This window comes from Pan troglodytes, chromosome 3 (assembly GCF_028858775.2).
Source record: "Pan troglodytes isolate AG18354 chromosome 3, NHGRI_mPanTro3-v2.0_pri, whole genome shotgun sequence".
In the NCBI taxonomy this organism is placed as follows: domain Eukaryota; kingdom Metazoa; phylum Chordata; class Mammalia; order Primates; family Hominidae; genus Pan; species Pan troglodytes.
Window position 1 is genome coordinate 20,736,734 of NC_072401.2, and position 24,336 is coordinate 20,761,069.

At 35.9% G+C, this 24,336-nt stretch overlaps 1 protein-coding gene across 2 annotated transcripts in view; it reads left to right on the forward strand.

The window, feature by feature from the left end:
• Positions 1 to 24,336, forward strand: part of SLIT2 (slit guidance ligand 2) — a 369,313-nt gene that overhangs the window by 16,566 nt on the left and 328,411 nt on the right. For both annotated transcript variants that reach the window (XM_001163449.6, XM_001163334.8), the window contains exon 4: positions 332 to 403. In XM_001163449.6, coding sequence (XP_001163449.2) covers positions 332 to 403 — 72 coding nt within the window. The remainder of the gene's footprint in view (positions 1 to 331; positions 404 to 24,336) is intronic.

The window sequence follows — 24,336 nt, forward strand, 5'->3', positions numbered from 1 at the left end:
TGGATATTGAAGTCACCTACCTTAGGCGCCTAAGACTGAATCACAAAAATCCTTTATCATTGTGTGTATTCTGGTTGACTGATGTTGCACAGGATTTCAGTTTAAAGTTTAGACCCCAGTAATCATCATCTTAGTAAGCACAATGGAAAACTGCTGTAAAGAGTCATGTAACAAAAGGTGTAACCAACTTTTGATTTGCAATGCTTGAATTCTCCTGAATGTCATTTCATTCTTTTCTGAAATACAGGATGAGGCATGACACTACCAAATCACAGTCTCATTGTTGGGTATTTTCTATGTAACATAAGCTTTGTTTTTGTTTTCTCAAAAGGCGTTTAAACAGAAATCACCTTCAGCTGTTTCCTGAGTTGCTGTTTCTTGGGACTGCGAAGCTATACAGGCTGTAAGTAGACACAAATAGTTATTGTTGCTTTGGGTAGTACCTTGTGTTTTATTAAATGTATTTTGGATCTGTTTCTGTGTGCTTTCCTGGAATCTATTCATCAATATATTAATGGATTACAAGTTTGTGTTTTTTCTTTAGGAAATTTATGATTTGTTTTCTAGTGGTTCCAGTTGTTTTATTTGGTTAGGATTTAGCGGTTTATGTATGTGTTATGGAAATTGGATTATTATTATTTTTTTGGTAATGTGATGATGGCGAGATTTACCTAACTTTTAATGGAAATGTTTGATTAAGTTCTGAAGGGAGAAAATTGCTACTGTGTTTCCTCTTAAGAGGAAGTTGGCAGTGTGTTCTTGTAAAGTTGAGATTTTTAATGTCAGCTTTTTTGGTATTGTTTCTGGGCTCAAGTAGTCGTGTTTATTAGTCCGAAATATTATTATAAGGTATTTAAAGAGGGCTGTAAATTTCCTCTTAAATGTTTCCTTTAAAGCCACAATTTCAGCCTCTGCAATATGAATGACTGTGTGGCAAGGTTTTCATATCAAATACGTCATAGACTATTAAAGGAAGTAATTCCTTAAAGGAGCATAATGTGAGTATTAGGGGGAATCACTTTTTCCTCCCTGGAATGCTTTTGCACTGACCTAATGTGTAATAGTGAAAACACATTTTTGAAAGCATTTAAAATGAGATTTTCAGCCATATGAAATGACTTTGTGCAGATGGGAGATAAGCTACAAAGTTTTGGAAAAATAAATAGCAATGATTATTGAGGTATATGCATGTTGTGAAAAAAACTGCTGGAATGTATAGAGTAAATTGCTCCATTAGCCCCCACCTGGATGGTGGGTGTCCCATATGGTACTGTTTGTAGAGAAAGTGAGCATAGTTCCTTTTTCTGAACTTGTCTTTGTAGCCTACTAGTTCAATGTGGTTATCAATTCCAGAAGTAGGAGGACTGTCCTCTCACACCCTTCACCCCCAAGAATAGCCAGGATCTTTGTTACGTCCTCCTGAAACCTTAACAACCTTAACTTACTATAGGGAGATATTCCCCAGCTGACATACCAGATCTCTCCAGAGTCTTTCCTGACTTTGTTCCTCTAAGGATAGCTAAAATCACCTGACATTTTTCTCTTCTTTTTTGTGTTCCCTGCTGCTCAATTGGACCAATTTAAGTAAATTTTAAAAATAAAATGAAGAAACCTTGGAATTGCATTTTTAACAAAAATTATCTAATAACTATTTTTACTTAGGAAATAGGGTGTAGGTTTGCTATAAAGATTATAGATATGCATATCAGTAGATAATTATATCTAAATATTTGTGCTTAGTTTCTAAAAAGGGCCATAGAATTGGTTTTGATAGTATTTCACTTTCACCTTTAGTTATTGGTGACTGAGGAGATTTTTAAGGAATCGACTTGGATTAATTTCCCCCAGTTTAAGGTGGTATAATCCATTGCAGAATCCCTCATCAGCAAATTATATTCTCCTTGACATTTTGCCGTCTTTGACAATATCTCATAGCAGACCAAGAGATTTTCTTTTATGTTTTGTTATGATTTTATAACTGTATGCAGCTGCTGTATGAAAAAAGACTTGAAATCTTTAAGTGAATTAAAGAAACAGAATCCATAAAACCTATGACAGCATTTCCTAATTAATTAAATGCGTGTTGAAAAATGGGGAAACAGGCAGCTAGAAAATGTGTTCAGATTTTTTTATGTGTCTTTCTGGCTCAAAGGATTTGTCCTGGGGAGTAATAACAGCTAAAGCAGTGTTTGTTAGGTGGAACTAGTTACAAGAGGGATGTGAATATTTTTATGTTTCAGGAGTTATATAACTTGATGGCCTAGCACTCAATATTGACAAAGTGTATCCCTTTACATGAGATTTGACATCAGATTTAGGCACTGGATGTACATAGAAAACTAGAGGTGGAATTTTTATTTGCATCCTCATGTCAGGAATCTTAATTTGAGTTAAGGAACTGTTGCTTCATCTGAATTAGACTTAGGTGAATTGTTGAGTGCTTTTTCTCTCGAGAGGATAAGTTATAAGCTGCATGTGACCACTTGTTTATGATGGTGATAATTAATTAAATTAAACAACTGCCATTGGAAGTCTTTAATAAACAAAGGAACACGTGCTTGTGAAGCTCACTACTGGCTAGTGTAATTATGAAAAGCAAGGGTACAAGTTCACATTTTCTCATATGATACAGATGCCAAGTAGCTCACCTGAAACAAATATTCTAGCAGATGGGAAAATGTGCACAAACCTATATGCACAACATCTTTTATAATGCTCATTTAAAAACATATTTTTTTCACAAGAAGAACAAGTGACAGAACAAAGGATATGGAATTTTTGACAAATAATGGGGAAAAATGATAGGACAAGGAAAGTATTTGATAGTTGATATATATATGATTGTTTTATAAATATGTGTAAAACAATATATAAGTATTCTATAAATATATATTTATAGAATATATGTTTTGACATTTATATAATATATAATTATTATACGTAGTATATATTTATATGTAATATAATATATAATTAATTTATATATAATATTTATATATAATTTATATTTATATATTATATATATATATAGCAAGCCATAGTTGCCCCTACTGTCTAATGCAGTAGAGGCATACTATATGCAGAACTCATAAAAAAACAAATTTAGGATTTACTTCCTCTGTATAGGTTGTTCCGAGATACGAATTAATGTTTCAATTTCTTTATTTTCTTAGTTATTTTATACTTTATTCATACTTAACACTATGTTTTCCCAGGTATATCACTAATAAAAATGTTTACTGGTTTAATACATAGTTTATACACTGAAGTTTGATTTTTCGCATTGTTTGCTTAGATTAAAGCTAGTTGGATATACTGGACATTGTGTTGCTTTTCTTTGAGCTTTGGAATAAATAATCACCCTTTGACTAGTGGTTGAAAATAAGATGCCAGGGGAAGAAGCACACATGCTTTTCATGGACTCTAAATGCAATATAAAAGAAAAGGAGGGTATACTGTATATGAATTATGATTTGACACACTTGGTTGCTGCTAGCGGCCAAATATGCTTTTCCTTTGCTGTCTGCTCCAATTTCTCTTTGGACGGGTTGAGAGAGCACTACATGTTCAGGTCAAGATGTTTGCTCAGAAATAGTAGTACAGTTGCAGCTGTGTTTGTTGGAGTAGGAGACTAGTTTAAATAGCATTACCATTTATCCAGTCCATTAACAGAACTCTGTAAAATAATACCAACTCTGCATAAACTACAGGACAGTGTAATAAAATTACAAGCACTTGTTGACAGATGGAAAGTGCAAGTCCAGGGAAACTAAAATAAGGGACGATAGGTTGGAGGTTAAAAAAAAAAAATAAGCCAGCATGAAGTTTTCTTAACTTATCGACTCTATCTTCCCCTTTGCTCCTCCTCCAAAATCAAGGTTGCATTTTTATTATGAACCTAAGAGTAGAGGAAATTATTTTTAAAGAAATCTGGAGCTGGTTAACTGAAGAAGAGATTGCAGGGAATTTTGAAACAGTTGATTATGATTGATTGAAATTTATGAGTACCAATACAAATCTTCCTGATAAGTGTAACCTTAAAAGAGGCTTAAGAGTAAGTGATTCACACTTTTTGATGAGTTTGCGACTACTAATCTGGACTCATTAAAGAGGAATTTCATTGGTAGTACTGCGGTTAGACATTTGGTTATAAATATTTGTTTTGTGGTTTTCAGTTTATTTCTTTGAGTATATTATATTTACTGAGACTTCTAACATAAGCTTAAGTATCCAAAGCACTTTTTAGAAACTCATTTGTCACTTTTATCTGCCAAACCAAACCAAAACTAAACAAACAAACAAAAAGAACTGCATCTGTCCCAGGGACTCATTTTCTCTACTTCTTTGAATAAAAACTTTTTATTTCTGGTTCTCAAGTGCCATTCATGATTCCCCAGTGAGTTTTGGAGCGACTAAATTATCTAACATTAGGAATGGTATTTTTAAGGCCAAAGACTCTCTTTATGGCCTAGTGAATACTTACCTGAGACAAATAGGTTTTGACTGCTTAATTTCATTGGCCAGGTCATAATTCATTATCTGTCAGATAGGATCTCAGATTCTCAAAATTGCTTTTGATAACTATAATAATTGGGACTTTCTTAAGAGGAAAACTTAATTTTTTTATTAAGGTAATCAATTAATTTGTTCAGCATAACAAATATATATAATTAAGCTGTCTTTATTTTCCTTTCGATCACTGCCATAGAAGACTTAGTTTTTGTTTTTTTAATAGTTATAAGAGTAACACATGCTCATTGTAAAAAAGATCTAGGAAAATCAGAAAAAAATAGAAAATAGGAAGTAAAAATTATCTATTATCTCACTACGCAGATATAGCCATTATTATACTTATCAATTATTATCTTAGAATTATTTTTATGATTATACATATAAATGCTACTTAGACGTGTATTATGAAAACTTTTTTTTAATGTCCCCAGGGTCTAGTATAAGGCTTGACCTTTAGAAGCTCTCATCAAGTGTTTGATGTATTGAATTAAATCTCTGTTGGGTTCAGGGTTTGTAACTTGAATGAGCAAATAGTAACTCTGGGACGGCATTATAAATAATGGAGAACCAAATTAAATTTAAAGGATAACTTGGTCAATTAAATGTTTGATTCCCCTAGGTTTCTCAAACATTGAAGTGTTTCAGTAGACACAACACAATCAAAATGATCCATTTTTCACCTAAGCAAAATATACCTTAATTTAATAAAATGTTTTATAAAACGAACTCCCTAGTTCTTGGATGTCAGTTTAGTCTCATAGGTTTCTTGGAGTCAACCATGAAAGCAGGATACAAGAGAGGAGCCCATGTACAAATTTCTCTTGAATTAATTTCTGCCAGCTCTGATTAAAGTGTGGACTACTAGAGGTGTCAGGTGCCATCGTTTCCTGCTTCATTTTACTCTTGGCCTGTTTGGCCCCTGCCACAATAAATCCGACTGTGATTGTGCAGGAATTGCAGGTTACAGTTGCTACGGTTACTGTTGTTCAGCCAGACCGACATCATTACTCATCTAGCGCGCTGCCATGATAGCTACCGCTGATTTCTGTTGCTGAGACTGCCAAAGAGCTTCATGTGCTAAGGGTGAAAGTTCCGTCGAAGGTGGCGTCTGTGTTCTAATTTGGTGTAAGGAAACACTATCTGAATTATATACTGATACTTTGCTAAGGGGAACAGATTGACTCTGTATCGAGAGAGAAAACTTAGAAAAGTGTTCACTTTCAGTGATTAAAACACCAAGTCCTTCATTACTAAGGTAAGTTTTTAATTACTTATTGGGCCCAAGGGACTATGTTTTTGCCACTTAAAAAATAGAGGCATACAAGGAGTATTGCATTTAAAAAAAATTACCACTATTTAACCAAAACTTTATTTTCAAATAGATAGGCAACAGACTTGATATATGGACATCTGAACACAACTCAAAATAGCCATTACCACTTGTCATGAAAGAAAGAAAAGTGCAAAGCCGTGAGCAGGACCTACTTCTACTTTTATTTTTTAAATCAACGTGTAATCCTGTGATTTAGACATCCTAAATCCAATGAAGATTAAGATCATATTTGAGATTTTGCCAGATCTAGTGTTGATGGTTTTTACTTCAAAGGAATTACTAATAGACTTGTTGCTAAAGAAAGCTAACAATTGTCCGGTTTCTGCTGTTACCAACACACAGAGTGGACCTTCTGAGTGTGAAATCCACAGCATAGCTCATAGCGTAAGAAAATCAAATGCAAGAATGCAAGAAAGTTTCTGTGTTTTTTTTCACTCAGCTGTACTTATTTAAACGACTGCTTTCACAAGTGCAAATGTTTCTAACTCCACCAACAAGTACTTATGGACTGCCAACTTGAATTTGTAGAATACTATGATCAATGCTCAGAAGGGAAACTAACAAAATATGTGGCTCTATATAATATGTGGTATTTGTGGGCCTCAGCTGTTGCTAACATCTGACCTATACTGTGTGAATTAATGCCTAGAGAGTTCATTGAGAGTGATCAAATATGTGAATTTCAGTCTATCATATTCATGTAAAAAATATATCGTATACACATAATCAGGTAATATTTTAAAGTTTTTAAATAATGAAATTGCCACTACAATCTCAAGGTTACAATTTTGGGGACTGAAATTTACGTAAACATTATTTCTAGGAATAAGGGTTGGTAGGGTTTTAGTTATATTTAGGTAATTTTAATGTATTTGCTTTATGTTTTAAGACACTGAAATCAATTTACTTTCTATCTTAAGGGAGGTTGTGTAAAATGATAGTGTTTAAATGCCTACTCAGATACTTGCAGTTCTGTTAACTTTGGAAGTCAGTAGACAACCGTATTCTTGAGGTTTCTTATCTGTAAAATGGGAAGGATCATACTATTTACTTTCTGGGGATAGCACAGTAAAATTTAGATACCATATTCAAAGGAACATTGTAAATGTTCAAGTATGATAGAAACTATAATTATATTATTGTCATCCTTTCATTGCAAGCAAGATGGAAATGATAGTCACTCAGATGTCCTTGCAACTTGCCCTCAGTCAGCAAAGTTCCTGATACTATTGCACAGCCCTCTTGCATTTATCCTTACTGTAGTAACACGTAAATATGTGTAGTCACATTAATTATCTTACCACAGCAAATTGACATAAAATGTGCATTTGTACCATGTTATTTCGCTTTACTTGGCTGCAGAAGGTACATTAGGGCCAGGATATTCTTAATGAGATCTCTTCATGCTCTCCCAGTTGATGATTCATATAGTTTTAAAATTCATCTATAAAATAAATTACAGATAGAAACAAAAAGACTGTGACTCAGGAACTATTTGTTAGTGCATATATTTAGATTGCTGTTTTAATGATGTGTTTTTCTGAATGACAAATGAAGGAAAAATACAAATGTTAGAAAATGCTGAGTAAACTCCTTAAACTATAGGTAAAGTATTCTGAAAGTTGCTCAGAAGATTTACATATGTTGCTAAGGAACACTTTCACTACTAATAAAAATTTTATTTTTTAAAATAATATAAGATTACTCTGTTAGCTTTGTAATATGTACATATGATTTGATCTATGGAACATTGTCATCTTTATATAAATTGCATAGGTGATTTTAAGTGTATTTTTAGACTACTAATTATGTCAAAATCCAGTAAAAATTGCAAATCTTTTAGCACTTTAAATCTAAATAATGTTACATTATGAGACAAGTTTGAACCAGAAGTCATTTTGTTTTGTTCTTTTTTCCACAATTCTAGTACTTCTCAAAGTAGCATAGATCTATATGGTGTATATCCATTCATTACATGTTACCTATAACTGAGTTGATTATAATCACTGAATTTTTTCTGGAGGGTTAACCTTAAAATATTTTATAAATTTTGATATAAGAAACCTTTGGATGGAAGTTTTAAAAGAAACTAAATCTTAGAGAAGGAAGCAGTGAAGAGTAAAAAGACCAGTCCTTGACAACACCTATGGCCTAGGGTACAGCATAGAGGTGTGAAATGTTATTAAGAGAACATCTGTGTCTCTTGAAACATCCCCCAAATGAAAGTTTATAGCAAAGTATGGCAACTTGATTTAAGTGTTAAAAACAAAACAAACAAACAAAAACTTAAAAGAGAAATAAGTAAATCTGGAAACAGAATTGGAAAAAATAGCTTTGCCCCATCATGATAGGTTTCTTCTACTAGTGAAAGATTAAAGCTTGAAGTATGTGAATAGCTGAGAACAGCACAGAGAAAGGTTGATTGCTTCCCCTCCGACAGTTCCAATTGATTGAAAAAAGCCTAATTTAAAGTTCTGTTTGTTCTATGTCTTAAACCATCAGAATTCTCTTTTGGGACCTGAGGAATGCTCTGGAGGAAAAAGAATCCAAGGATAAAAAGTCATTGCAAGCCAACAATTGTTCCTAATCCTCACAAAATGCTGGAGAAATTAAATTTATTCTTTATTGCTCAAAGTGTTACCTAGGTCACTGGGCGATGGGAAAATTGGACTGGAAGTCGAGTAGGCGCAAGCTTTGTTTTGTGTCTAGATGCTTAACCTTAGACACGACAAGGCATCTTAGAGTGTTGTGGGAACTTGGTTCAGAGCATTAACACCAAGACTTTTATTACCCCGGATTTATAATAGGCTGTGCTGTCAGGAGATGAAAATGTTGTGTTTACATTTCAGTGTTAAATGATCATTTAATTAACACCTAAGGGGAAAAAAACTTGTGAAATTCTTAGCAGCTTTTATTGTCGGTTTCCTGGGAGGTTTTAATATCCAAGTTTCATTGAGAATTTTTTTGTAAGTAAAGACACAAAAGACATTATAAACTTTTTAAGGAAGACAAACAGTTTAACCTTGACCCTTTAAAAAAATATTAATTTAAATTAAATTTTAAATCTGGTGTTCTTCTCATAAGTTTCTAGACTAATATATTAAAATACATTTTGATTGGACACTACTTTTGTGTAAACAGTATATAAATATGATTGAATTTACATTATACATTTTCTAGGGTAAAACATTTGAAATTACTGATTAGTTTATCTTAAGAAGTTTAAAATGTTTAGAACACTGACTTAAACATTTTGCATCTGTTAAACTACCACTGTAGTTACATTGTTTAGAATCTGCCTCAATGTAGGTATTCATATGCAAGCATATTCTATTGGTAAGTTATGTCGTTATTCTATTATTTTTAATCATTAATTTGGATATAGCTACATCATGATGAAAGATATCTTTCATCATGATGTAGCTATATCCAAATTTATATATATATATATATATATACACACACACACACACACACACAATAGGGAAGAATAATGCCATTAATATGAAAACTCAGATTCACTTAATTAGAAATAACTAAAAGATTAGACGTCATAAAATGCTTTTATTTACTCTTGCTCTTTTATGAGACAGTTAACCAAAAAGGAATGGTCTTGAGGCAGAGTGATAACATTTGGAAGATGTAATGTGTACTGTCAAGAGTAGCTGCATAGTCAGTAACACTTTAAGGATACCTCTCTAAAACTATCTTTAAAGTTTACATCTTTTTTATTCCCATTTTATCTGAATATGAAGCTTTATGTTCAAATATATGAAACTTAAAAAAAATTTACCAGTTTACATGCTGTTAAAGTAAAATCTTTCTTAATTTTTCCAGAAATGAACATGTCATTATGATGTAGTCTTTTTCTAAATACACTGTTTATGTTCACACTGAAACAGAAATGCTTATCTGTTTTTTTTTTTTTGTTGTTGTTGTTGTTGTTTAAATTCAAATGCCTCAGGATAAAACCCACTCTCTGTCTTATTCATGATAAAGAAGTGCATGGAAAATGGAATGTTGTTAAAATCTCTCAATAAAAAGCCCTGCTTTTAACTAAGGATTATACCCTCACTTACAAAACACTACTGAGCAATTATGTAGGCACTTTGTATGATGTTATATGCTCTACTTACTTCTATCAAGTTTCAACCTTTCTGCAAACTTTCCTAATTTTTTTTAACACACTTTGATCTTTTTCTTCCCAAAGCGACTTTTCTACCCAGCCTCTTGTCACAAAAACCCAGAAATAGGAATATTGCTTTAAACATTTTATCTTCTTTACATAAGGACCAACCTTCTGGTTGAGTTAGTTGCAAGACAAAACAAACAAACAAAAACAAAAACAAAAAAAAAACACAAAACATTGTCCAGAAGTATAAAAGAGTGAAAGACAAGAGAAAGAGAGGAGTAACAAAACCTGGTTATTTAATATAATAGCCAGGGTATTCTAAATGGTATAGTTTGTCATACCAACTGATATTCCAAGCCAATTGGGTGATGCCAGTGGTGGGGGGCGGTGGGGGGAGGGCGTGTGGAGGGGGAAGCGAGAGGTGGGCATACTGAGTGCTTAAGAAACGTACAGAAGAATAATAAGTATTTAGGGAAATTATAGGAAATTCCATTTAACATAGATAAATGTATTTTATACTAAGGAAGTCAATACTGTGCTTTTATACGGAGAAAGTCAGTGTTAGAATTTCATACATTCCTTTTTTGAAATCTCTGCTCAGAAACTAAAAAGAAATATTTCAGTATTTATTTTAGATAAACTCTCCAGGCTTGCCTCTTAAAAAAAATAGGAATAACTTCTAAATACAATCTGTGCTAACAAATATATTCGACAGTTACTCTAAGTCATTTCATGTATTGAGGTTGGGAAATAAAATTTCGAGAAATACTCTGTATTTTACTTGGCAGTGATTAGTTAAAATTACCCTCCCATTTATATCACACTCTTTCACTTGGCTTTGATGACCCACCATAATGTAGTTCTGCATTACCTCTTCAACGTTATCATGCTGTCATAGCAGATCTACCGTATCTCAACAAGCAGATTTTCCCGTTGCTGCCTGGAAATTCCCAGCATTATTTCTGGACTTCTTTCTTTCCTCCTTCCTCCTCATACAGGCCTCAGCTCCTCTACTAAAGCTTTCTCAATGGTTTTAGTTACCTCCACATGATCATTCATTATAATATGGTACAGACTATTGATTCTGTGGTACATTATAATGTGGTACAGACAGTTGATTCAGACCGCCTGGGTTTGAGTCACTGAATGTGTCATCTTGGGAATATCACTCAATTACCTGCCAAGTGCCTCAGTTTTTCCTTGTGTAAAATGAGGATACTAGGAGTATGTTTCTTATGGAAGTGATGTGTGGAGTAAATTATTTCCTAAATGATTATTTCCTAAATAATTCCATAGTACTTGGAATTATTTCCAAGTACTATGGTACTTGGCATATAATAAGTGGCATGTACTTACTTTTTTTGCTTCCTTTTATCATTAAAACTGTATCAGTGTTTCCTGTCCCACATAATGGGTTGTCACATATAATTCTTTAATCGTAACCTGTGTATTAACTTTGCCAAGATTGCTGTCTTATATTTGTCCTTGTTTCATATGTAGCATCCAGCCTAGTACAGGTCGGCTAATAAATATCTTTTTGATGAAATAGTTGGAAATTAAGCCTGAGAAAGACACTACCAATAGATTGAATTTGGGATGATATATGTTGAGGTGTGAAGAAAGCACTGGATCAGAAGTCAAAAGGCTTTTACAGCTGGGCATGGTGGCTCACGCCTGTAATCCCAGCACTTTGGGAGGCAGAGGTGGGCGGATCACGAGGTCAGGAGATCGAGACCATCCTGGCTAACACAGTGAAACCCCGTCTCTACTAAAAATACAAAAAATTAGCTGGGCGTGGTGGCGGGCGCCTGTAGTCCCAGCTACTCGGGAGGCTGGGGCAGGAGAATGGCGTGAACCTGGGAGGCGGAGGTTGCAGTGAGCTGAGACTGCATCACTGCACTCCAGCCTGGGTGACAGAGCGAGACTCTGTCTCAAAAAAAAGAACAACAACAAAAAAAAAAAACAAAAGGCTTTTACTAGTTACATTCCTAGCTCTGCTGATCACTAGCTGCAGTTGCTGAGCAAAGATACTGGCTTTTTTTTGAGGATCAGTTTCTGTGTTTATATGTGAGTATGTAGTAAGTCAGTTAAGAGAGGGACCTTGCCCAATGTGTTCACCATCATATTACCAGAATTTAGCAGAAGGCCTCCAAGCCTCTAGGGAATGTGTGAAGATAATTGAGGGAAAGGAAGGAGATCAAAATACATCTAAGATGTGTTCTCTCTGTTTTTCAAAAATTTACAGGGAACTCTACACAGGCCCTGGAATAATTACAGTGGTGGAGTTATTCATGGTAATAAACCAGGAATTAGATAATTAGGTTGTGGATAAGTGATTTGAGATTATTCTCTCTATTATTAGCTTACATTTTGAATGGCTTTGCTATTAAATGTGAATTGTTTGAAGGCTTATATTAAAAAAAGTTTTTTTTTTTTTTTTTTTTTGAGACGGAGTTTCCCTCTTGTTGCCCAGGTTGGAGTGCAATGGCGTGATCTCAGCTCACTGCAACCTCCGCCTCCTGGGTTCAAGCGATTCTCCTACCTAAACTTCCTGAGTAGTTGGGATTACAGGCATGCGCCACCACGCCTGGCTAATTTTTGTGTTTTTAGTAGAGATGGAGTTTCTCCATGTTGGTCAGGCTGGCCTCGAACTTCAGACCTCAGGTGATCTGCCCGCCTCGGCCTCCCAAAGTGCTGGGATTACAGGCGTGAGCCACTGCGCCCAGCTGGTTAAAAAAATGATTAAAGGAGATTTGATGCTTATGCCTTATTCAGTGGTGATCTTGATACTTGATAATCTCTCAGTATGAGGTAAGTGGTGTACAACTGAGGTAGTTTTAATAATCACCTGTCTCTCAAACATCGCTAGTGGTAGCATGAAGAAATAAGTTAAAAATTAAACAGGGCAAATCAAGATAATATAATGGATTTGGTTAATAAAGGTTTATATGTTCATATTTGCGTTATAATTTTTTTTGTAATAGGTTGGAAGCAGGGACCATCATTTTCTGTAATTCTCCCTAGGAAATGCATTGTGCACCCGGGACAATTAATTTTCCTGACTTTTTGAGGAGAACAGAATGTGTGGAACCTGAATACCCTGAAGGCAAAGGAATCTGGAGTCTGTTTCTAAGAGGAGAGCTTCTCTCTGACTTGGTGTGGGTTTTCTTTCCCTCTGTTGAAGGGGAATGAATTCCACACCTAATGAATAGTTTCAAGGAAAGTTGTTAATCAGGTACTCCAAGTGACCACCCTGGATTCTTCTTTTATTACACAGGAACGTGAGGGAATGAGAAAGCAACATAGTTACATTTGATAAAAGGAAATACTCTTTCTCCTCTCCCCTCCCACCACACCATCCCTTGGAATTTAGTTGATGTGGGAAATTACTGCAGCAAATAATGTGTTTGAAAAAGCAAAGTTGTATGAATGAGAATAACGCTTGTAGCTACAATAATTATGTTAAAAATTCACAAGGTATATCCATCATCATATTTCAGAGCAAGAGTTTTCGTCTAACGAGGTTGGAAAAGAATTTTTCCTTAGTTCTTGTCAATCTCCCAGGGAAGCATGGCATGCAGGAATAACTGTTGTTACCAACATTATATTTTGTGCTTTTCTGATTCATCAGAACCTTTCTGTTGCCGTAAAATGGGAAACTCCATCAAAATCAGATGAAGAACTTCAAGTAAATATGACAGAGGGGTAATAATGAACTATAAATATAATTGATTTTTATTCAGATGGACAAATGTTATTCTTTAATCCTTTCCCATTTAGAAGCCATACTCTAATTTAAAAAGAGAAAAGTGGTCTCTAATTTAAAAAGAGAAAAGTGGTTTAAAACAACAACATTACAGTCCAGATATTTCTCTGTTTTCTAAATTAAGCCACCTGGGTTGAAGAACACTATTCAAGTGTGGGTAAACATGTTTTGATAAAAAGTTTTGTTATTTCCAAATAACTATTATACCCCCAATCATGAGTGTGATATCTATTACCAGATACTCATTTGGGTTGTTTTTTAAAAATAATATGATTCAGTTTTAGGTTTTTAAAAGTATAGTTCTTATCTTCAATTCTCAAGAATATGTAATACCTTTTATTTATTACTATACTAATTTTATATTATATTTCAAAGAAGTGATACCTCCAGTGTGCACTCCAGTGGTTCAAGAGAAAAGTGTTCTGTGGTCAAATGTGTTGGGAAATAATGAAAGTCATATCACCTGTGGTGGCTACAGTGTACACTTGTGTGTTAATCTTAAAGGCATACTACAATAAATAAATCTGTTTAACCTTTTAAAATTTGTTTTTCAAGTTATTTAACTATAGAGGCCTCTCTTCTTTCTTAACTATTCCTGTTTGTTCTTGATAATCCAGAGAGCAAAACCAGTCTTTAGCTTTTCCAAAGAATAGTTACTTTTTATTACTTCTGATTGAGATTTTATTAAAGACCATTTAGGACATATGGGGTTGACATATATTATTTTTTTTGTGCCAACGTTGTCACGTGTAAGACTTTTAATAGTGCATTGGCTTATAAATCTGTTCTTTTCAATCCATCTTTGAAGGTGAACTCGGCATTCTGTTGTAGCCTTGAGAAATAGAAGAACTTAGAATATTTTCTAACAATTTCATTAACTTAGCACCACTATTTGCTTTAGGTATTTGTTTATATGTGTGTGTTGCCTGTGTGCATGTGCACGCGCGCGCACACACACACACAAAGTCATTCAACTACTATTTTAAGGACTTTAACATTTTATAGCTTAACTGTCTCTCTCTTCCCTGCCTCAGCCAATTGAAGCACCAGAAGTCCTTTGTGGAACACCTGCTGTGCACAGCATTCTTTAGCAACACAATGAGGGGTGCATCATCTAAGCTGGTGTGAACTTGCAGGAGTCTTTCTTACTCTATAGAGAGGGTGTTGGAGCCAAAAGCTTTTATTTTATGTACAATTTGGAGATGATTGGTGGACTTTGAAGTCATTGCAAAACTAATTTGTTCAGTATTTTTGCCAAGACCAATCTTTCCAGTATTAGAAGACAAAATAACTTAGATATGAGGGTTTAGACACAGGAAAAAAAACAAATGGAAGAAATGATTATAAATCTCCAAAGGCAACTTTTAAAAAATACACCTGAATGATGCTTCTCACCAGGACACTTAATATTAATCATTACTGAAAATTACCATCTCATCTCTTAGTTCCCCCAGTAAGTTGCTTTGGGGTCACCAATTTTTATTTATTGTTAATATTGAGAGAAAAGACACAAATGAAAACAGAATCATAAAATTAGAGTATGACTCAATCAAAACTATTTCAAAGCTTGATATTAAATAAACAATATAAATAATTTACTTCAAATTATACCCAATATTTGCACACACATTTAATCTTCAGCTTTTACTGTGCCTAAAGATCTATTCTTAATCAGTTTTGGCTCCCTCTTCTTAAAGAAGCAGAATACCCAAACCCTCCCATTCCCCTTCCCTGATCTATTCTTCTCCTTTGGTTTCCATACCATGTATATATCGTAGTGTGTATTTTGCTTATGTTGTCTTTCAATTCCAATTAATGTGGAAGCGTTGTGAACGTAGACAGTAACAGTAGATGTACAAGAAATACAGGTTGAGTGAGTGAATGAGGGCCTTCCAACAACCTGCCAGAATTGGAATCCTAGCTCCAGTGTTTACTAGGTGGGCAACTTGCTGCCATTCAGAGAGTGCCACCACCCTGCCTGGAGAGTGGGGCCCCTTTCCTTGTGTTGCTGTGCAGTACCAAATGATGGACACCTTCCCATATGCAGATGTTTTCACTTACTTTTTAACATAATGAATCCACAAACCTCTAGCCTGGGGACTTAAAAATGTGCTGCTTTAGTTAACTCTAGTGTATTATAGAAACTGCTAATTCTTATATTGTCATTATTAGCTTACTAACCAAATCCCTTCCATAGGTTATACATTCTGTGAGGGTTTGGACATACATATGCCTCTCCCTTCACCACAGAGCAGTATTCACATGCACTGAGTGCTCAAATATTCATAGGTTGAAGGAAAAGGGTAGGGAGAACAAAGGAACCATGGAATCATCCTTCATGGTAAATAAGCGAAAGACAGCATGTGAAGCATCATCTTTTTAATATCTTTGCATATGTTCTTTCTTGATAGTGTTTAAGTTTAAAAAGAGTAGCCATCAGTACACTTGTTCAGTCAATATATCTAAGCACTTATGCATAGGTGACTTTTTGTACCAATTTTTTGACTGTAATATATTAATTCTGTTTACAAAATCCTGAAGAAAGGGCTGTCCTACAACACCTTTTATATTATTTGTCAGTTCTCTCCCAATATTTTTACCCATTTATGTGTGTGAGAGATTTTGTTTTGCTTAATTTGCAAATAAAACAATATTACTACAAAATTACTACAAAGTTGAAATTGCTAATGTAGTAGGAAACAAATGAGGGAGATGGTTTAGTCTCATCATTTTGTGTCTTTACATAGGTTTCTAAGGGATAGCTTACATCATTTAGTGTGCTTCCACCGTTCTTGGCCATTCTAGGGCATGTATTTCTGACATTTTTATTAGGCTTTTGTGTTTGGTCACTGTATTACATCCAGCAATTTATTCCTTTCCACTGAAATTGTCTTCCCTATACAAGGGGTGGAGAAGAATTCAGTGTCTGCACATAAAAGGCCATTATCTTATCTTAGCAACTCCAGCCATACACTCCTCTGTGAATCATGACAGCTCAGCTGGGAAATACAGAACTGTATCATAAGAGGGCGAGATCATGGGAGTGAGACAATGATGAGGCCTATGACATTGGAAGGTGGTGAGTTCATCATCTGCAACAAAGATTAACAACCCTTTGCTGAGCCTGACCTGATAGGCCATTTAGTGGAAAGGCCAAAGCTTGCATCCAGGAAGTGTGCTCTGCCTATGATCTTGATTTACCTGTAGCTTGTAAAGACTACTCAGGTGATCTCATTGTTATTTTTCTTGCCCCAAATCAGAACACCTCCTTTATCAGAAAACTGAGATAAGCACACTGACACTGATACTTCATATGTATTGCAGCAGGCAGGCTGTAGAGCAAATACATAGAAACTTTTGCACTTTACTCTTTTATTTTTATTTTTTCTGAGACGATGTCTTGCTCTGTTATCCAGGGAGTGCAGTGGTGTGATCTCAGCTCACTGCAACCTATGCCTCCTGATTCAAGTGATCCTCCCTCCTAAACCTCCCAAGTAATTGGAACTACAGGCACACATCACCACGCCCAGCTAATTTTTGTATTTCTTGTGAAGATGGTGTTTCACCATGTTGCCCAGGCAGGTCTCAAACTCCTGGGCTCAAGCAATCTACCTGCTTCAGCCTCCCAAAGTACTGGGATTACAAGCATGAGCCACCATGCCCAACCTGCGTTACTCCTAATACAGTCTTCATTCTACAAAGAGAACTATTTTCTGACTGGAGGAAGTGGTGATGGTGAGGATGGAGTCAGTTGTGTAGCTCTCATAAAATGAGAACATGATCCAGAGGCTCTTCCAAGTGCCTTATTTATATTAATAGTGCTTCATTCGTTTTTCAATAATATGAAGGAGGACCAAATTACGGATGAGAAAACTGACACCCAAAGAGATGATGTAATGCCCACATGGCAGGCTAGCATTTGAATACAGTGCAGTGTTCTTTACCATGTATATTAACTGTTCTGGGGATAAGAGGGTCTTTTAATTAAATAAAAACACTATACAATGTATAATCCTCATGGTAATCTCTTTTAAATCCTCACCTCACTTTATGCATTGTTAATTGTGCATAGGTGCTTACAGGGAGCTTGTTATCCTCTCTCCCCCACCCTCATCCCATCATTTTCCAGACTTGAAGTTTAATGTCACCCTTGGCTGCTTTTCCCTTCCTTAGCTCCACTTTCAACTTCTGTCAGTTCTACCTCCGCAGTTGGTTCATCCATCTTCTCCTTTCCCTCTCAGTAATTTGCTTCCTAACTGTACTTCCTGCTTCTGTATTTCTTTATCTATACAGTCCTCTGCCTAATGGCCAGAAGTATCCTCCTAAAGCACAGCTAGGAGGCCAGGTGCAGCAGCTCACGCCCGTAATCCCAGCACTTTGGGAGGCCGAGGTGGACGAATCACCTGAAGTCAGGAGTTCGAGACCAGCCTGACCAACATGGTGAAACTCTGTCTCTACTAAAAATACAAAAAATTAGATGGGCTTGGTGGTGTGTGCCTGCAGTCCCAGTTACTCGGGAGGCTGAGGTGGGAGAATTGCTTGAACCTGGGAGGCGAAGGTCGCAGTGAGCTGAGATCGTGCCATTGCACTCCAGCATGGGCAACAGAGCAAGACTTCATCTCTAAGTAAATAAATATAGCTAAGATCACGTCCCTTGCCCAAAGATCATTTTGTATACAGGCACAGCAGTTTAGATTTAATAAAACATTTTTCCACGCATTACACTCAAAGGTACTCTGATAAATATATATCACCATCTCAGTTTTATAGATGAAATAACTGAAGCCTAAAGTGGTTATCCCACTTACTAGCCCACCTTTCTAGGGCTAGTAAATAATGAAACCATTATTTTCCTGTAAACTTACCCAGCTGCTGTTGTCTAAACTCCTACGCTGGCCTTCAAGTTGTCTAAGTGGTCTCAAGCTATTGTTCTTATTTCCTGGTGTTTTCTCACTGTACCATGGACTTCAGGAGTGACTCAAGGAAGCTAGCTACTCTTGAGCCTATGGACATGCCTCTGATATTTCTTCTGCCTTCTTTACCAGTAAACGTGTATTCACTGCCCAAGAACTAGATCCCTCCTTCTCTGCTCTACTGACCTACCTGATTGAACCCAAGAAGCCGTGACCCCATTTATGAAATCAATGCCGCAGGCAAGCAATGCCACCCATTAGGAAGCCTCTCACAGCGGAGAGTCTAGCAGAGAACATCTCTCTTCCCTGGAGTGTTTCTTCCTGCTCCTTCACTGCCTGACAACACCTCCCATCCCCTTTTTTGTTAACAGGATGTCTTATACATCTCAAAGGAATGTTCTAACAGGGTTCATATTTATTTATCTCATTATCACCTTAGGTCTTGGTCCTTAGTTGGAACGTTTTTGTTGATGGAAAGACTGTACCTGATAAACTCAAATGTGTTTTTCTCCTGTGAGGCTTGTTTGGAGGGTTTAATCTGAGCCTATTCACTCTTCAGTTGTGCCTAGAAGCATCTCTCCATTGTCTCCATAGTTTTATGTAACAATGATCATATAGTGAGTATATCCCTATCTCTCTCCTTCTAGAATTCAAGCTACTGGTGGCAAATTCTAAGTATTTTTCATCTTTATGCTTCCCACAGCACTTAATATAGGGCTAATAAACACATAGGAGAGGCTGGATAAATACTTGCTAAATAAATTCAGTAAGGTCTTTTCTTAAAAACAATTTTCTTTTAAAAAAAAAACTATGTATTGATGTTTAAGTTTTAGGACTTTTCATTCTTTTCCTCCAAGTCAAATTTCTTTTATTGAAACAGAAAACTTGCTTTTGAAATGAAACAAAATTTCAGTAACATGGTATCTGATTTTTAAACAGCCCATATAGTTGCACATAACAGAGTGTGTTTATGTGTGCAAATTGGTAAGTCGATAGAATTTCCAGGTAAACAATCATGGCTGTTATTGTATGCCATCACATTTGTTATGGAAACATATTATTGTAATTTATCGGGGAATTTAAAAAAAATGGCGTGTGAGTCAGCATGCTGTGGTACAGAGCCAAGTTTTTGTGGGCAAACAGGGTGGGATTCTGATCTTGGCTTCAGCAGTGTGGTGTGTAGGCCTGGGTTCCTCACCTGTGGATGGACGCTCCTTACCTCATTGGCTTGTTGTGAAGATTGAATGAGTCTGTGAGGTCAGTGAAGCACTTACACTTAGTAAATTCTCAATAAATATTAACTATGATGTTTTTTATTAGAAACACTGACACATTACTGAGTGCATGTGCTCTGTACATGTGCATGACATGAAGAAATTTCCCTTTAATTTCTGAAATGCTGGGTGATGATCTATACCCAGGATAATTTTTCTAGTAAATCAGCTTATTGGGGATGCCTATGGATAAAGCCCTTCACTTTTAAGGTATTCCCTTTAATTTAACAATAAGACATAAAACATTGAAGTTACAAAATGAACGGCTATGGTTAATGGATTACCTGCAAATAAATGACACCTGTCCAAATCTGGCTTCAATAATAAGGGAATTCATCATTTTACAAAAACAAGAAGTTCAGAGGTAGGTCAAGCCATAGCTTTTAGTTACTTTCTCCCTCTTCATTTCTCTAGCCTCACTGTCAGTGTCCAAAGGCTTTGCTCTTGGTGTCAAAACAGCCATCAGTGTGCCTTGTGCTTCCTGGTTCATAGTCAGTGAGAGAGAGAAGGGAAGAAGGGAGGGCAAAAGAGAGCATAGGAGATATCTCCCCTCAAGATAGACTTCAAGTCTCTTTTTTCAATTGAATTGAACCAACTTAGGTGAAGTTGCCAAAGAAAGGGCGTGCGTTGATTGATTTAAACTAGTTGAGATACGTCTCTAGACTTTTGCATGGTTGTGTAAGTGAATCAGGTCAGGACTCTAATAGGACAGAGAAAGGTGGGGCAGGGGGTGCTGATGGATATGGGGAAGTAACCAACAATGTCCGTACTCTCCAATTAAGAACTTAAATTTTAATGTTTCATCTGATTTTTGCCACAGGAATTTGGATCAGTTTTCTGTTACAGCATTTTTAATTTTTGTGAATAAAATGGAACCTCTTAGAATTTGGTTTCTTTGTGACTCATTTCCTCATAGAGGGATAATAAAACCCACATTTCCAGTTTTGAGATGACTATTAAAAAAAAAATCTGTGTATGACCCAGTGCCAGCAAGCCCAGCTTGCTTTTTGAGTAGTTACTATTGTTGTTGCCATTGTTATTTTCTTGGTCAGGATGTCTTTATTTTATTTTGTCTCATCTAGACTCCAGTTTTCTATTTCCAAATTTTTACATTATGAATCCACATGGGTGCCTTATCACCTCATCCAAGAAAAAAACCCATGAAGGTGTGTTTTCTTTTTAACATTTTATAAATTATATGCTCATACAATCTCATAGAGTTCTCACAGAAACCCTGTGGTGCAGATGCTATTTGTGCAATTTTAGAGATCTCTTTATCTGCCTCCTTTAAACTATGAGCTTCATGAGGACAGAGACTTTGTTTTGTTCACTGTTGTATCCTTAGTATTCAAAATAGTATATCACACAAGGTAGACTGGCAGATGCTCAATCAGTGTTTTCTGAAGAAAGGGAGAGAGGGGAGGAGGGAGGAGCCCTTTGTGACCTACAGAGGTTAGAGGGCTTTCCCAGTTTGTGACATTCTAGTTAAGATATAAACCCTCATTCGTAGTGGGCCTCTGAGGCCTGTATACCCTGCCTCTCTACAGCTTCATCTTGCTTTTTTCACTCTGCTGTCTCTCTCTGTGCTCCAGCTGCACAGGCATATGCAGTTCCTACGATATGCCTCCCTCTACACCGCCACAGGGTCTTTGCACATGCAGATTCTTTAGCCTGTGGAACTGCTTGCTCTACCTACTCATCTCCCAGTTGCCTCCCTACACCTGGCCATTCTCCCATATCCCTGCTTTACTCTGTCTAGAACCTTCATATTCCAGCTTGAACACACTTTTCTGGGAAGCCTTACCTAATCCCCCAGGTTAAACCATGTTCCCTTTATACATCCCCACAGCATCAGGATACTTTCCTCAACTGTTTTTAAATACAGTCAGCCCTTCGTGTCTGTGGGTTCCCCATCTGTGGATTCAACCAACAGCAGATCAAAAATATTTGAAAAAATGAAAAAGAAATGAAAAATAACCATTAAAAAATACAAAAAACTATACAGTATAAGAACAATTTGCATAGCATTTACATTACATTAGTTACTGTAAGTAGTTTAGAGATAATTTAAAGTCTATGAGAGGATGTGTTAGGTTCTATTCAAATACTAGGCCATGTAAGGGACTTTGGCATTCTTAGAGTTTGGAATCCCTATAGCCTAGAGCACGGGGTCCTGGAACCAGTGTCCCATGGATACCAAGGGACGACTATATGTGTGTATTTGTGTGATTACTTATGAATACTCTTTCTTCACTAGAGCTTGAAAACAGGGGTGGGTTTTCACTCATCATTGTTTTGCCAGTGTCTGGCATATGGTGGTTGCTTGGTAAATATGTGTTGAATAAATGCTAAAAAATACTGTTTTGTCAGCCTGTTTTCATGTTTTTTTTTTTTTCTGATTACACTCATGATATACAGAAGAAAGGTTAGCATTTGTATTAATATCTTATTTTTTTCTGTATCATTTTTCATAATAACCTATATATCAGAAAATCATAAAGTCTGCAGGGACAGCTTCTGTGTCCCTAGCTTAAATTATTATGCCCATTTCCTTCTTTTAGGGCTAAGCTTAAAATTTATCTTCACTGGCCTTTACTCAGTCAAGGCTGGATTGGGTGTCCCTCCCAATCCAGGGGTGGCCCAGCATCCTGTTAATGTGGTCAGCACCCAACTATGTTTTTTTCATCTGGCTCTCCACTGAGCTTAAAAGTAGAGACTGAATTTAGTTCGATATGTTTGCCCATTGCCCAGCACAATGCCTGGCATATTAGACACCAGAGATACTTTTCCAAATGAATGAATTAATAAATGCATGTCTTGCACTTGTGTGATGTTCCTCAGATATCTAAGTCGTTCCTGGAAAAGCATTCAGTAAATAGTTGTAATTCAGTGCGTTCAGTGTGTTATGCACATTCTTCAAGGATTGTCCAAGTTAATCTACTTTTTAGTGATCTTATCACTGGAGTGCAGATTGCACACTACATACGAGTGTTTGGCTGAGGAGGAGGAGAATGGGGCCTGAAATCCAGCATGCACTCTGACCATTATGGTATGTCTGCTCCTAAGAAACCTCTTATAAGTTTTTTTTTGTTTTTTTTTTTTTTTTTTTTTTTTTTTTTTTTACAGCAGTGCTATGTGTAATTGCATGGTCCTAAATGTAGGAACAAAAATGTTAAAAATTTTCTGTTTAAGTTCTATTCACATTTTCTCTCAACTTTGAAATGTCTCTATTTTAAAAAATGTATCGTATATTGGTACAATAATACTAATCTATACAAATAGAAGTAATTTATAAATGGTGAAGGCGTATGTTCAAAAAATTTTGCTGATGCAGTAATATGTAATCAAAACAATTATAGAGAACTTTGATTTAATCTCTAAGCCGAGTGCCGTGGTAGTTTCCAAAAATAATTTGCAGCTTTCTTTTGATCTCATTTTGAGATGCCTGAAGACGGGACTAAATGATCTTAGGGTAGAAACATCCTAGAGCTCCTGCGCACCTCCGTGTGTGTGTGTGTGTGTGTGTGTGTGCATGTGTGTGCGTCCTGTGTGTATCAGGTGTTCCTGCGTATGTGCTGAAGAGGAGAATGGATAGACTATGGCTGGACTATGGCTGAGATTTGCCTTCAGGTTTGGTGCAAATCCATCCCAATGCAGTACATTTTAGGGAAAGCAGATACACTAATTTCAAGATTCGTTAGCCAATTCTCCTTTCAGATGAGTAGTTTATGATGAATTCTGTTTTCCCCATTCATTGGCTTTCTCTAAATTGTAGATCTAAAACAACCTCGTCATGTCTGCTCTGCCTCTGGGATAGAAATAATGAATTGTAGGTTTCTAATAAAAGAGACACGTTTTGTGTCTGAACATCTTGATTAGAATCGTTGCAGCCATTTACTCAACGTGTGACTATTTAGGAAAAATAATCATTCTGAGCTTTAGTATTTTCTTTTGTAAAATGAAAGTAATACTAATTAATTCATAGATTTGTTACAGCTACTTGGGAGGCTGAGGTGAGAGGATCGCTTGAGGACAGGAGTTTGAGAGTAGCTTTCTGGGTGATATAGTGAGACCTGTCTCAAAAGAAGAAGAAGGAGGAGCACTGAGACGGAGAAGGAGAAGAAGGAGAAACACTCTGGCATAGTACTAGGTAGACAGTGCTTATGGAAATTTTTTAGTTTTGAGCTTTAGAAGTCTTTTTTATTAGCAATGATAAAATCACAGCTGTTTATGTGCTGTCTGATGTGATGGTTACTTTAAAACACATGTATTATTTCTCTATATCAAACTCGTTAAAATAAGATTATTTGGTTAGGGATTAGCTAATGTATTTGTCTGTTTTTTGAAGAGTGACAGCTTCCTAGCTTTTTCTTTTTTCTTTTTTGGTCTACTTGAAGCTGCCGTAT